This window comes from Watersipora subatra, chromosome 5 (genome assembly GCF_963576615.1).
Source record: "Watersipora subatra chromosome 5, tzWatSuba1.1, whole genome shotgun sequence".
Classification (NCBI taxonomy): domain Eukaryota; kingdom Metazoa; phylum Bryozoa; class Gymnolaemata; order Cheilostomatida; family Watersiporidae; genus Watersipora; species Watersipora subatra.
The window spans coordinates 18,505,297-18,519,857 of record NC_088712.1 but is presented as its reverse complement, the minus strand read 5'-3'; the positions used below and the strand labels follow the sequence as shown (position 1 = coordinate 18,519,857).

General features: G+C 37.5%; 1 protein-coding gene across 1 annotated transcript; it reads right to left on the bottom strand.

Moving 5' to 3' along the window:
- Nucleotides 1-10,037: 10,037 nt before the first annotated feature.
- On the bottom strand, nt 10,038-10,499 carry LOC137397161 (uncharacterized). The gene has a single exon (XM_068083452.1). It carries the CDS (start codon nt 10,497-10,499, stop codon nt 10,038-10,040), a length of 462 nt encoding a protein of 153 aa, XP_067939553.1.
- Between the last annotated feature and the right edge of the window lie 4,062 nt (nt 10,500-14,561).

Sequence of the window (14,561 nt, the reverse complement as noted above, 5' to 3'; positions counted from 1 at the left end):
ATAGTTGAAGGTTGGTGACATTAATTAGTAACGCTATTGCGTGTCGTAGCGTTGTTCGGGTCGGTGATTGTTATTTATTTGGGTTGCCACGGTGCATGGTAGAGGAGTAACATTATCGTAGCAGTGCTATAGTGATTCCTTGTGTTAGTCGTTAGGTGTGTTGAAGGTGGTTGTTGTTAGTTGGGTGCTAATATGGCTGCTAAACAATTAGATGTTAGCATTTTCCCTAAGTTGAGGCTAGATAGTGGAAATGTCTCTAGTTCATTCAAGTCTTGGCTTAGTGAGTTTGAGATTGCGTGTGAGCTTACTTCGTTTCGTATGGATAACAATGAAGGTGGTGCCCCACTCTTTGCGGGTAGGACTAAGCTATTAGCTTTATTAAGCGCTATTGGTAGTAAAGGAATGGAGTTGCTGAGAAGCTTAGGGTTTGATCTTGCTAGCCAGGCAGCTGATGCTTACCAAACAGCTTTAAATCTTTTGAGAGGCCATTATGAGAGAGAGGAAAGTGTGTTTGTGAGAACGATGAAGTTTGTTACTGCCTCACAGGCTTTAGGGGAAGAAGAGAGAGAGTACTTGGTGAGAGTGGAAAAGTTGAGTAGAGATATGGATTTCGGTGATGGTAATGATGACTTAAGGCAGCGCTTTTGTGTAGCTTTAGCAGTGAACGGTTTGCGTGATTCCGGTGCCAGAAAAGAACTAATGCAGGAGACTGACTTAACTTGGAAGCAGTTATCTAATAGATTGAAAGCTAGACATCTAGCTAGGGAATCAGAATCTATTATCAGCGGTGCTAAGAAAGATATCAAGGTAGAAGTTGACAGGGTGAGAGTAGACAGTGAATCTAGTGACAGTAGTTCTGTTGCGCCTGTTTGCCGAGTTTCTAGGAGAAGCGGGCAATCTCGTAGTAAGCATACTAATTTTAAGCTGTCTAGAAGAGATAGTTCAGATAGCGATAGGTCTGACACCTTTTCACCTGGGTGGAGAGGTAGGCAAAGTTATAAAAAGTTATCACCTAGACGATATAATTCCCCTGCCAGAAGGATTATTTGCTTTGGTTGTAACAAGGAAGGACATCATGTTAGAGATTGCTCAAGTGCTAGGTGCTATGTTTGCTCAAGGAAAGGTCATATTTCTAAGGATTGCCCTCGCAACAAGTTAAGCGAGAAATATGAATCTAGACGTGGTAGTGGGAAATATAACAGTGGTAGTAGTAGTAGCAGCAGAAGCCCATCAGGAGATAGGTACAATTCTGGAAGACGAAGTAGAAGTTTTAGAAAGAGTCCACATAGAGTGAGGTTTACTAAAAGCAATGACGATTGACTATATGGCAGTGACATTAAACAAGTTTTAAAAGTAAATGGAAAAAATATTGAGTTTACGTTTGATACAGGAGCAGAAGTTTCTACTGTAACAGAAGAGACTAGTAAAATACTTGGTCTGACGTTGGGTAAACCTGAACGTAGTTTATGTAGCGCAGATGGATCTTCTCTATCTGTAGCTGGAGTTTGTAGAGTTGAAATTAGAAGTACTTACAGGTCTGTTGACACTCCTGTGTATGTTTTAACTGGTTCCAGAAAAAATCTTTTAGGATTGCATGAGTTACGTCAGCTAAACTTGCTTGCAGTCGTTAATAGCATGTGCAAAGATGATTTTGACCCTACAAGGGAGTTTCCCGACGTTTTTCAGGGTTTAGGCACGCTTCCTGGTACTTTTAAAATCAATCTGAAGGATAATATGGAACCTAAGTGCTTATTTACACCCAGGCCAATTGCGGCTGGTCTTAAAGATCAAGCTAAAAGAGAATTAGACCAAATGTTAGCTAGTGGTATTATTGAACCAGTTGACCAACCTACTGATTGGTGTTCAGGACTTACTATCGCGCCGAAACCTGGTGGTAAGATTAGGATGTGCGTGGACTTGACAAATTTGAACAAAAGTGTAAAAAGGGAAATATATCCTTTACCTAGAATTTCTGAGATGTTGAGTAATTTATCTGAGGGTAGCGTATTTTCGAAATTAGATGCTAATTCGGGATTTTGGCAAGTAGATTTACACCCTGAGAGCAAATTGTTGACAACTTTTGTTACCCCTTGGGGTAGATTTTGTTTCAATAAGATGCCATTTGGAATTTCCTCAGCACCTGAGTATTTTCAAAAGACCATGGAAAAAATACTTCAAGGATTAAGAGGGGTGGTATGTTTAATGGATGATGTACTAGTGTATGGCGAAACAGTCAGTGAACATTGGTTACGCCTTAGGAAAGTCTTGGAAAGAATAAAAAGAGCTGGTATGACTTTAAAAAAGGAAAAATGTGAATTTGGTTGTAGTGAAATAAAATTTCTGGGTCACATAGTGTCCAGTGTTGGCGTTAGACCTGACCCAGACAAAATACAGGCAATTTTAGACATCTTACCTCCCAGCAATAAATTGGAGGCAAGGAGGTTCATTGGCATGGTCAATTATTTGAGTAAATTCAGTAATCTCATTTCAGAGTATTGCACTCCGATATATGCTGTAACAGGATCAAAATCTGAATGGTATTGGGGGGTGAAACAGCAAGAAGGCTTTGAAAAAATTAAGAAATTGTTGACTAAAGCGCCTATACTATGTGCTTTTGATATTACTAGGAAACATAGAGTTTCAGCCGATGCTAGTAAGAATGCGGTTGGTGCTGTTTTGTTGCAGTTAAATTGTGACAATCTTTGGCAACCTGTAGAATACGCCTCTAGGACTATGAGAGATGCTGAAGTTAGATACGCTCAAATTGAGAAAGAGGCTTTGGCAATAACCTGGGCGTGCGAGAAATTTGACTATTACCTTGTAGGTAGACAGTTTGAAATTGAAACAGATCACAAACCGTTGGTTTCAATTTTGGGTGAAAAGGACATAGCTAATTTGCCGATTAGGATTCAGAAGTTTAGGTTGAGACTTATGAGATATGACTACGTCATATTTCATACTCCAGGTAAAGGAATGTTTTTAGCAGATTCTTTGAGCAGACCAAACAAGCCTAAAGTATGTACAATTGATTGTGATAATTGCGCAGAAGTAGAACGGTATGCAGATGCTGTAGTATCTTCATCCAAATACATAAATAGTGATGAGGAGAAAATACTGCAAGCTATGGCTGATGATGAAGTGGGTAAAACTGTGATTGAATATGTGGAGAAAGGATGGCCAGAGTCAAGTACAAACCTAAATGGAGAGATAAGTAAATTTTATGGAAGTAGAGATAGGTTGAGCATTTTCAATGGCTTGCTGCTTTATGAATCCCGCATTTACATACCTGGATCTTTGCGACATTCTTATTTGGAGAAATGTCATGAAGGTCATCAAGGTGTCAATAAGTGTCGGAGGAGAGCCCAGCGACACTTTTGGTGGCCTGGCCTTAGCCATGATATAAGAGACTTTGTGGATAACTGCAATATTTGTATCATGCAGAGGGACATTAAACACGAACCAATGTGTGTCAGTGAATTACCCTCTGTTCCCTGGGAAGTAGTTGGATCTGACATTTTTGTATTCGAACATGAGTTGTATTTGCTAATTGTGGACTATTATTCAAGGTGGATTGAGGCTATTCCAATCACTTCTCAGACATCTAAGGCAGTTGTTTCAGCTATGAAAAAAACATTTTCGAATTTTGGTATACCCCGAGTGGTCCGTTCTGACAACGGACCATGTTTTGACAGTAATGAATTCAGAAAATTTGGTGAGTTGTATGGCTTCCAAATAGTTACCAGTAGCCCTAGATACCCCCAATCCAACGGGCTAGCAGAAAGTTCTGTGAGAACTGTAAAGAGGCTATGGACAAAATGCGCAGATAAGTCTTCAGCTTTGTTAGCTTATAGGACAACTCCTTTGTCTTCTGGATACTCACCTGGTGAGGTTATGTTTGGTAGACCACTGAGGTCTAGTTTAGGTGTACCATATGACAGTGATATAGATTATAAAGAATTTGAAGAAAATGATTTACTTCAGAAATCTAAGCTTAAGGAAAGGTGGGACAAGAAATATCGGGTTAGCAAGTTACCAAAACTCTGTCCCGGCAATCTAGTTTGGGTAAAGACACCAGGAATTCCTGGGAGAAAAGGTATAGTGGTAAGAGAGCATAACTCTCGCAGTTACTGGGTTAAAATAGGAAATAGTGAGGTTAGGAGAAATAGAAAACATTTATTTCTTCTAAAACAGGATTGTGATAGTAAAAGTCCTGAAGAATTTTACCTACCGTTACCTGGAGATACAGTTAGAAATGATGACATTTCAGGTGATAGTGAGGGTAACGAAGTTAATGCTAGGGAGGATGTTGATGATAGTGATTTAGAAACTAATTTAAGTCTTGGTATTAATGATGATGCCGGGAATATTACTGAAACTAGAAATCTAGAGCCCGTAGGAGAGAATGTAGTTGTCACCAGGTCTGGGAGACGAAGTAAGAAGAAGGTTATGCCAGATATGGTGTATTACTAAAGCATTAGTACTGTTGTAGACTAACCAAAACAATGAACATGAATGAAAAAGATGACGGGCAGTGGACTGTGGTGAAGTCGAAAACTAAACAGAAAGCTGGAGAGCCTAAGAAAGGGTTGAGCGAGATGCAAGGAGAGGCCAGTGGAAAAGAGAACAGCAAGGATGCCGGGAAAGATAAGAGGATGGTTTGGGGCAATGAAGGAGATAAATGGTGTATGGTATGTAATGCCAAAAGGGACCACATAGCTGTAGAGTGCCCAGGAAACTTTTGTAACAAGTGCAAAAAAAGTGGTCACTGGGCTAGGAATTGCGACCAGGAGATTAAATGTAGGTGGTGTGAGAACTTTGGACACCATTACTTAGAGTGTCCTAATGGAGGCGATAGATTTTATAAACCTAGTAAGCGAAAGGCCGAGGAACTAGGTGAGCACAAATCTAGTGGATCTATATCTCGGTCTAGCACTAGTTATGCCGGTATAGTTAAGAGCAGTGGAAAAGTTCAAAAAGTGTCTATATTGAGTAAAGTTAGTGGCTTTTTGGATGAAGTAGAAAATGACAATCTTTTGGATGAGAATAAATTTAAAGAGAAAAGAAAAGATATTAGATTAAGGAGAGAGAGGTTACAGCGCAGGTTTGAGGAGCAGATGGGAGAGTTGGAAAAGGAGGAAGTGGAGTTGAGTGAGGAGTACGAGAGCTCTGTCGCCCTCCAAGGCGTCTTAGCTGAAATGGCCAAGGTGAAAGCCCGTTTGCTCGCCAGATCTGTGAAGGCTAGGCCCGCGGTGGACAGCGTTTCCGCCGGCGCCCGTGCTGAAACGGAAAAGGCTGCTGGACCCAACTCTTGCAATCTGAGCCTGGAGGGCGATTCCAGGGAGGAGACCTTGAGTGTGGAGAAGGCCAGGGTGGAAACTGGAGGCGCTGCTGAAAACTTCCTGGAGGAGTCTCTTAAGACCCCAGGTTTGTCTGAAAGTAGCAAGCCTGTCAGTACGACAGATGCCTGCACTGGTCAAGAGGAGTCCAAGACCCTTGACTCAGCTGCAGAGGAAGAGTTGTTGGGAAGCGAAGAAGGTGATGGAGGTTTTAGGAAAGAGGGAAATTTGATGGACTTTAAGGATTCAGAGTGAACACGTAAAGCAGAAATAGGCGGCTTTTGTGGTTTCCTTTTTTTGATGTTTGTAACTTGATTGATGTGGATTTGATATTGGAAATAAAAGTATATATATGAAATCAAGATCTTCTGAGGCCGTTTCCTAGGAGAGGGGGCATGGTGAGTAATCGTGCTTTGAGATCTTATGTAGCGTAACAGTATCTATGGCAATGGTGAGACGCTACTGGGAGTCAAGGTCAATGATGCTATCGGAATGGAGTTAAAAAGCTATTACGGCTTATTCACGGCTTTATCAGCTTTCCCGGGACTATTGGCATATAAGCTCCACAGGACCTCATGGACTTTCTTATTCTACAGTGTCGTATCAAGGTATGTACCTGCACGTTATTTAACAAATATATTTTCCATATATATTTCTGGATTTATTTAAAATTTGCACAAATACATCATTTATATCTAGTAGTCTTATGAGAGAACTTATTTGTGCAAAGAGCTTGTCAGTGCAGATCAGCAGGTGTGTCCCCACAATATAAGTTGTATGGATTTCCGATCATACGTATGATATATCATATGATCGGAATCTGATCATATCAGATTTCTAACCATTATGATATACATTAAGAATTTCGCAGCGGTGAGTACCTTAAGATTAAAAAAAACTGTGCAGTGTAATGTGTTGGCACAGACTTTACTTTCTATCTGGAATTTTGTGTTCGAGGTTAATTGAGTAGCAAGACTAGACACTGACAGAGTGACATATTCTAGCTTCCTTGAGAGTATAGATCTACAAAAAACTACAATAATTTTACTCTTTCTGAAATTATTAAAAATATAATACCTAAAACTAATAAAACCAATTGTTTTCAGGTGAATCAAACTTTTTCAAATGCAGTTAACTGGTTTCGTATGTGCTTCTGGTACATTTTATTAAATACTTGATGTCATAAAACTTTTACTTTGGCTCAAAAACGGCATGTGAGGGGTCGTGATGGTAAAAAAACGCAATGCACAAAAACAATTAGATACATTTCGTCTATCATGGTAAAACAACAACAAAATTGAAAACTCATAACAGCTCTAAACAATTCTGTGCTAGAAATTCTAATCAACAAAATATAAGTGTTGATGAAAGGATTAGCTATGGAGGAGCAAGTGGTTTAGCTAACCTCATAAACATGTACTTCAGTTGAGAATGTTTAAATATAGGATGTAGTAAAATTTTTTTTAATTTATCTACCCACCACTGACTCAGTATTATTTTAATAGTTGAACAGAACTCTCTGAAATTCCAAACAAAAACTGTCATTTTTAAGTTTTGCTAATGTAATATTTTACAAAATTCAATAAACTTTGATGAAAGAAAGCTTATCGCATCACAATAATTATTTTAATAATTATTATACCAGAGCATCAACCTTATATAATTGTATCAACAGAATTAGAGTCAGAAGAGCTGTGCCCAGCTAAAAATAGTTCAGATTTTATGCAAGAAACATTATTGCCAGGGATTTATACTGGTGAGAGTTGAAATTGTTATATTTATTGCTCTCTGCGTTAAAATAAAACTTGCCGGTACTCTGATAAGCAAACACTAAATATGATATAATTTTATTTTTGTTTGTGCGGCTCTCTGTATAGACAATGCTTTTCTAGACCTCACTAACAAGCAAATTATTTTCTTTGAATTAAAGCGGTGAAAAAGTTTAATTTAATATTGATTCCCAGTTACTGAGCAAAATTGTATTATTTTAAATTATATTGTTTTAAATCAAGTAGTTTAGTAAGCCAGTGTTTTAGTACTAAATTTTCCTTTATTAAATATTCTTTCTGTTCACAGCAAAAAAAATAAAATAAACTTCAACAAAGAACATATACATTATTTATATCAAAGTGCCTCACAAGACACATAGCTTATGAGTGCAGTGTGTCAAAGTAGGCCCCACAGAATACATAGTTTATGTGAGCAGTGTGTCAAAGTGAGTCCAAATGTATGCCTTCACAAAGTGAGTTGTGTTAAAATGTCACCATCTATTAGTTTCAGAGATATTCAGAAATTTAGAGCTGTTAACGGATTTAGAGTGAAAAAATACTACGCAGTTTACAGTTTTTTTGTGCAATAGACTCAACATTACATGAGAGTTTTTGAGTTACAGGTTTTGAAAGTAGCTAAAAGAGACCCTGAAAAAGCCATCAACTATACCTTACGAGTAGTTAATTTATGTCACAGATATTTTACAACACTGTTTAGCATACATTTGATAGACACAAGGTTTAGTGGCTAATAAAGAAAAGGTTTTAACTTCAGCAAAAATAGTTGACTGCGCCAGATTCTCTATGTTTTGTTCCACATTTGGTTAATTAAAAAAATAAAATTGTGCAATTTGATAGGCATTCAGTGTCCAAACAAAAATATATTTTTTAAATCAACATAGCTTAAAAACAACAAAGAGTTAAGGCAGAAACTAAGGGTTATAACAGGAACCAATGTTTTATGACAAAAACAGATTTTGGACAGGCACAGAGTGTAAACACAAAAAAAATGTTAAGACACGAACAAAAGTTTGTTCAAGTTGTAAAGAGAATGGAGAATGCTAAAAAATAATGTACATGTAGCTTGATAATCAAAGCCTACAGTTTACTTACAGAGTTAATTTTTATTGCCCTTCAACTTGGTATCAACCTCTTTTAACCTTGTCTTATTTTGCGATATTTTATTTGTTTGTGGAACGTGTTTGACATAATGACAGGTGTTGTCGGAAAAATACTTTGATAGGGGAAGATTAGGATACATGGGCCTGGAAAACGGCATTTTTCTTTAGACACTAATATCTAAATAGTCTTGCTAAGTACATGATTGAAAATCAGTCATGGAATAGACAAAAATAAAGTCTACCTGAGCAGCAAATAGCAGCATGGTGCAACTACATGTATTCACAGAATCTTCCATCCAATGTTATGGCTCATGTATCCTTCAAATCAGGATATGGGCCACCATGTAGGAGATATAGGCCGCCACCAAGGCTACTTGAACATGGGCAGTTCAAGTATCCTCTTCAAATTTGAAAATTACAGTAGTTTGTATTTCATGTTAGGTTATATTTGTGGTCATGGAATATATGAAATTTGACAAGTAGTGTACTGCACTATGACTAAACTATTGAATGAAAGGTTACTAAATGTTTATCTGAGTTCGTTTCCAAACACCACGTTGAATTTGAGCCCTCTCTGCTCCCTGGTTTGACTTTCAAATAAATTGGTAGGCTCAGGGAGCATGGTATGTAAATCTACCACGCTGACTGTTGCGAGATCCTCTGTAGCAGGAAGTCGGAAAATACCATCAGCTCCTCTGCGGTAGAATATCATCTCTATCCTGGAATCATCGACAAGAGCAACAATCTTTCCCACAGAAAACACCTGAGCTTTCTTCGTATCAAATCATACCCCGTAGTATTCACCAACTTCTGCTTTGATCTCCGGAAATGGAAAAAACAAAATCTTTATGAATAACTTTTGCATAGGGCCCTTTCACTCCGCTGCTATAAAAATGCTTTATGCATTTAAGAAGTTGCACCAAGTTCCCAAGTCCTTTAGCCTGTATTGATAGATTCAATTAGACATAAGTCACAACACACTAACCTCTGAGAGTTCCACTGGAGGCTCTTCGACTTCATCCCCATAAGAACCATCAAGTGGTACAACACCATCCACTTCGTCACCAGAGGAACTGTCATCATGGAGCACCGGCTTTCTCTTCTTAAGAGATGGCGTTGAATTAATGTAACCATGTTCGACCAGTTTCTTCTTTGTTTTGGGGTAGCAACTGCCATCTTTTTTGGAAGTGATCTGACAACTGAGGGCGGGTTTTTAAATCCGCCTTGCTTTTGCAGAAGTCTAGTCACTACCTCACTTGTAAAAGGTTGCTGGTCCGATGCTCCACCTGCACCACTCGTGGAAGGTTGTTGGTCTGATGCCTCACCTGCACCACTCGTAGAAGGTTGTTCTTGGTCAGGTGTAGGAGCTGTATTGACATTTTGAAACACTGTGGATAGGAGGTAATCAACATCAGTAAAGACATCTCTGTTGAGTGGCCAAATTCCAGCTGCCTTAAATCCACTTGTGATATTTTCCACGCTGCAGGCTCGTGTGTACGCAGATCCAATAAGTTGAGCACTTTGGTAGATGGTGATTGGCTGCCCTGCATATGTGATCTGCCATGAGTTAGCTCTTGAGTTGAAATATTGGGTCATCGTACCAAAATCGTGCGATCGAGTGGCTGGGTTTTGTTTGAAGTATGAGGAGGCAATATGATGATATGGATTCCATTATCTCTGCACAACTTCAGCACAGTGTAGCCACAATGGCTTGCATGGTTATCTATCACCAAGACTATCAGGGCTTCCTTTGTTGGCCTGGCATGCTTTATGATATGTTTAACAACTCTGATGAACAAATCAGATGTCATCTATGCGGATCCTGTTAAGGTGTTTGTTAGACCAAGATTTCCCTCTGGTGCTCCATTCATGAAGGTTTCATTATACCTTTTTCTTGGGAAAGTCAACACTGGGGGCAGCTTGTTACCGACTGCATTAACTATCGCACAATAGGTGACCAATTCACCTCTCTCGCTACTTGTCTGTTGCCCAACCTGCTTTTGACCTCTTGGCGATATGACTTTGGGTAGTTCTTGTACGGTAGTGAACCCGGATTCGTCAAGGTTGAATATTCTAGAGCCATCAACATTCGTACGTTTGTACACTTCTTCCAATGAATCGAAGAAGCTACTGACATTTCTTCTCGTGAAGGCTGCTGCTCTGGCAATGGAAGTTGTCTCAGGTTGTTGCAGAGATAGCTCCTTGTTTCTCACTATGAAACCAACCAGCCATTTTTCTCCTGCAGCTTTGTTTGTTATCCAGGAATTCGGCATTTTGATGTTGTTGTCATTGGCCAAATCATAAACAAACTTTCAAGTAGCTTCGCGAGTGAGACCATAATACCGATTGGAGCAGTCGACAAGGTATTCTTTGATTGTATTTTTCTCTTCCATGGAGAACAACATTCTTTGGGGAAGTTTGAAGTGATAGCTGAAGCATTGTTGGTTTTGTACTTTTCCACATATCTGAAAGGATAATTGGATAATTGATCTATAGCATCATGTCAAAATGACTGTTCAAACGCACAGCTTGATAATGAGGCACCAATACAGCATTCATTGAAATATAATCTGCAACCCAATCTAACTTTCACACTTACAGGGTTCTGTGAATATAAAAAAGGGAACTACGCTAAATATTCCGACGCCAAGTGCAGAAGGCCAATTGTCAGTAATCACAGTAGGCCATAGGGCTATGTGAAAGTAGGCCTATAGGCCTACAGACAAAAATTGTACTCACTTCTAATAACTCACCTACTGAGAGTTGAACGTAAAATGCTCATCGCTTTTGACACGCTCCTCAATGAGTCCTTGTCCTCTACCACCTTTTGTACAGCTAGCTTCATCTCCTCATGTGGAAGATGACAGCGATCAGTTTTTTCTTGTAGAATTGAGGCATTATCTGTTAATATAAAAACATAACAAATGCAAGAAGATGGTTGGGCAATTTGACCCAAGATCCTCTTACGAAAACCAATAGAGGAGGATACATGGACCGGTTGGACCATGTATGCTTTTCAAAAATGTCCTAAGTATCCTCAGACCATGTGATTTTCAATAAGCAATAAAATTTGACAATGTATTTCAACAGCTTTTAATCTGGTGAAAATATGATCTTAACAAACTGATCCAACATACATATACTTCACTGTCTAATCACTATCATCAGTTTTATAGTGTGTACACAATCTTGAAATCAAGAAATTTAACAAAAAATATCCTGCATAAGACAACCTACCTCCACAGCTCAGAGTCTTTGTATGATTTGACCTAAGATGGCAACCATGACCTTGATGCTGATTGGCTTGAAGGATTATGGCAGCAATTACCAAGATAAAAGGACCCAACTCTAGATATAGGGGGTGGTCTAAGTAACCTCCATGTTCATGTATCCTACTCTTCCCCTAACAGCTGTCTTTGCATTGCTTAATTTGGATAGAAAGTAGTTATGGTGTGCTAGTCCTTGCCTCCTTTCTGTGGTTAAATGTTGAAACTGCAAACATTTTCCATATAATAACTGAGGTGAAAGTTAAAAAAATTTTGGAAGTGTAAAATAGCTTTATTTATATTTGAATAATAAACTTTTTATACCTAAAACACAGGAAGCAACCCCCTTGACAGCAAAGCTAGAAAAACACACAAATATAACTTTAATAATTCCTGTTAAATATCTTTGCTAGGTACAATACATTAGGATAGTACAAATTGTTGATAAACAGTGCTAAAGAACAACATTGTCAAAAACTTAAATGCAGATACAATTACCATAGTTTCAAATTATATTAGTATCAATCAACAATTAATTTTACCAAATCTTAAGTTCATACACAAGTAACTTCTCTACAAACTGTTTTCACATTCTGCTAAATACAAAAACTACTGAAAGCAATATTAATTCAAATAAGTATAATAAAACAATTATCTATGTATTTTATTTTTTAAAGGTTGACTTGCAACAAAATTCACATTACAGTTATTTGGAGTAAAATATTCACCATGTCTTACTCTGTTGTGTAGTAGGTGCAAAATATGTAGAAATGGGGTTACAAGCTCTTAAAAGCTCAAAAACGAAAAGCTGCAGTAGATTGGAATATCTTTATTTCTCTGACGTTGTCATTACATTTGGTTATTGTTTTGCCATGTAATGTTCTCACGTGAACTGAAAGGCCAATAAAAGGCTCAATATAAAACTTCTCGTAGCACTAGTTTATGACAAACACTTCGGGTTTTACCGAAGACCCCGTATCAAATATAGATGCTCGCTACTTTACAGTTTTGTTACGGCTTGGTCTAATCGTCTAGTAGTAATCTGATCATGTGACCCAATACTTTGCAAATAATTTCTGCAGCACTTTTCCATTATCACAGGTGACCAACAGGCTCGTCATGATTATCACACAATGATATGTACTCCTTCGAGCTAAGGTTAAGAAATCAAACAAATTTTTACGGTAAAGTATAATATACCAGTGCTAAACATGACAGCATTACAATGACAATAAGATAGACGCGTAAGAACAATAGATATGGTTTTATTGAATGGGCAAAGTATACTTGTGTAACTACTTCAACGAATGAGGTTGAATGTATGTGAAAACAGAAACCATCTTGTAACAACTATGTCTCATTTGAGCGATAATCTGACAAAACTGATAAAACTGACATTCTTCAAACTGGCAGTATTGAAAAGTTTTACATATTTTAAGAAATTCTAGAAAGTATTTTCCTATTGCACTGCTTAGCTATCGCCAGCATTTATTGAATTGAGACTTCTGCATGCTTGAAACACTAATCATGACTCACCAGTTCTTTGTCTATAGCCTGTGTTTTGACATGGTATATACAAACTGTGCAACAGTAATGCGGTTGTTGATAAATTTATTATCAATAAAATCTACCATATAAACTACATATATGACCTCTTGCCTTTCCAACGTAAGGCATTACATCTGGAGCATTTTTGGACATTCGTTCCAGTTTATCTGCAATAAACTGTTCGTTTTTTAGCTTTTAAAAGCTTGTAATCACATTCTCATATATTTGGCACCTACAACACAACAGAGTAAAACATGGTGAATATTTTGATATCAAATAACAGTAATGCAAATTTTGTTCCAAGTCAACCTTTAAACGTTACTATTTATATCAAGAGGTCTGGACAACGAATATTTGGCGCAAGCAGCTTGTCAGTGCTCAAGACACTTGCCTCTACATTATGATTTGTGAAAAGGACTCATTATAAACTTTCTTTAAAAATATTTAAAAGCTTCCAGCCTTGATCCTAAACCAAAAAGCTCCCGAAAGCAGTATTTATTTTAATAATAATAATAATAAAATCCAGTGAGTAGTATAACCTTGTTTTATTAATAAACAAAATAGCTATATTGTAATAAGTTCTATGTGGCTGTCTGCGGTACATTATAATACCCATGAACTTCAACCTCATAGAGGTTAAGTACACCTGTCGTGTTTAATTGAAGCTGTACAAATCTACCAGCAAACACTGAAGCGCATTTAATAATAGTGTAGTACTTGTTTAAAATGTCGTTGTGTCGAGTTTGTACAACAATGTACAAATTTGGCTATCGGCCTAGTGCCAGCCATTTTACCGAAAATTGCCGGTATTGCTTCATGATATGTATACAGTATTTTTTTAATTTCAATCTCTATATAAAACATTTTCGTTACATATTTTATTTTGCCAAAATTTTAATCAGCACTGTTTTGCAAAAATTCAATAGATTTATACTTTGTGCGATGATAAAGCTATGTGAAGCTACGATCGATGCAAAGCTAAAACGATGCTCCACAATGTTCCTTACTCTTACAAAACCATTACTTTCACCACTATCAGAGACAGTGCTGCAACTTTAATTATCTGTTTAACCACAAAAATCTGAATCTGAATTAGCTATAATGTCATCAACATAACCAATTACCGGTTTTTTGACTCGCGTGCGGTACTTAATGAACTCACACAAAAAATGTTCATTTTTAAATTAGAAATTCTCAAACAAAAGTTTAAAATTGCTTCGTTGTTTTAGGCTAGTTTTATAAAAAAATCTTTAGACAACACTGTCAATTTCATAGACGTCAGCGAACAGTAAAATTAAGTTACCACGCAATTGCTGGGAAAGTCGCAAAAATGTGTCTATGGCAGTCAAACCTAGAAAACATATAAATGGGTTTATATTGAAAGGGTTAATAATTATTTTATTATTTTATCAACTCTATATGATTGTATCAAAACATTGAGAATCAGAAGAGCTGTGCCCAGTTCAAAAGAGGTTAAGTTTTAAGCAGAAAACATTATTTTGGTAATTTATTTATTTTGTT

Excerpts from the sequence above, each read along its gene's own strand:
- LOC137397161 (XM_068083452.1), bottom strand. The coding sequence starts at position 10,499 with ATGCCGAATTCCTGGATAACAAACAAAGCTGCAGGAGAAAAATGGCTG.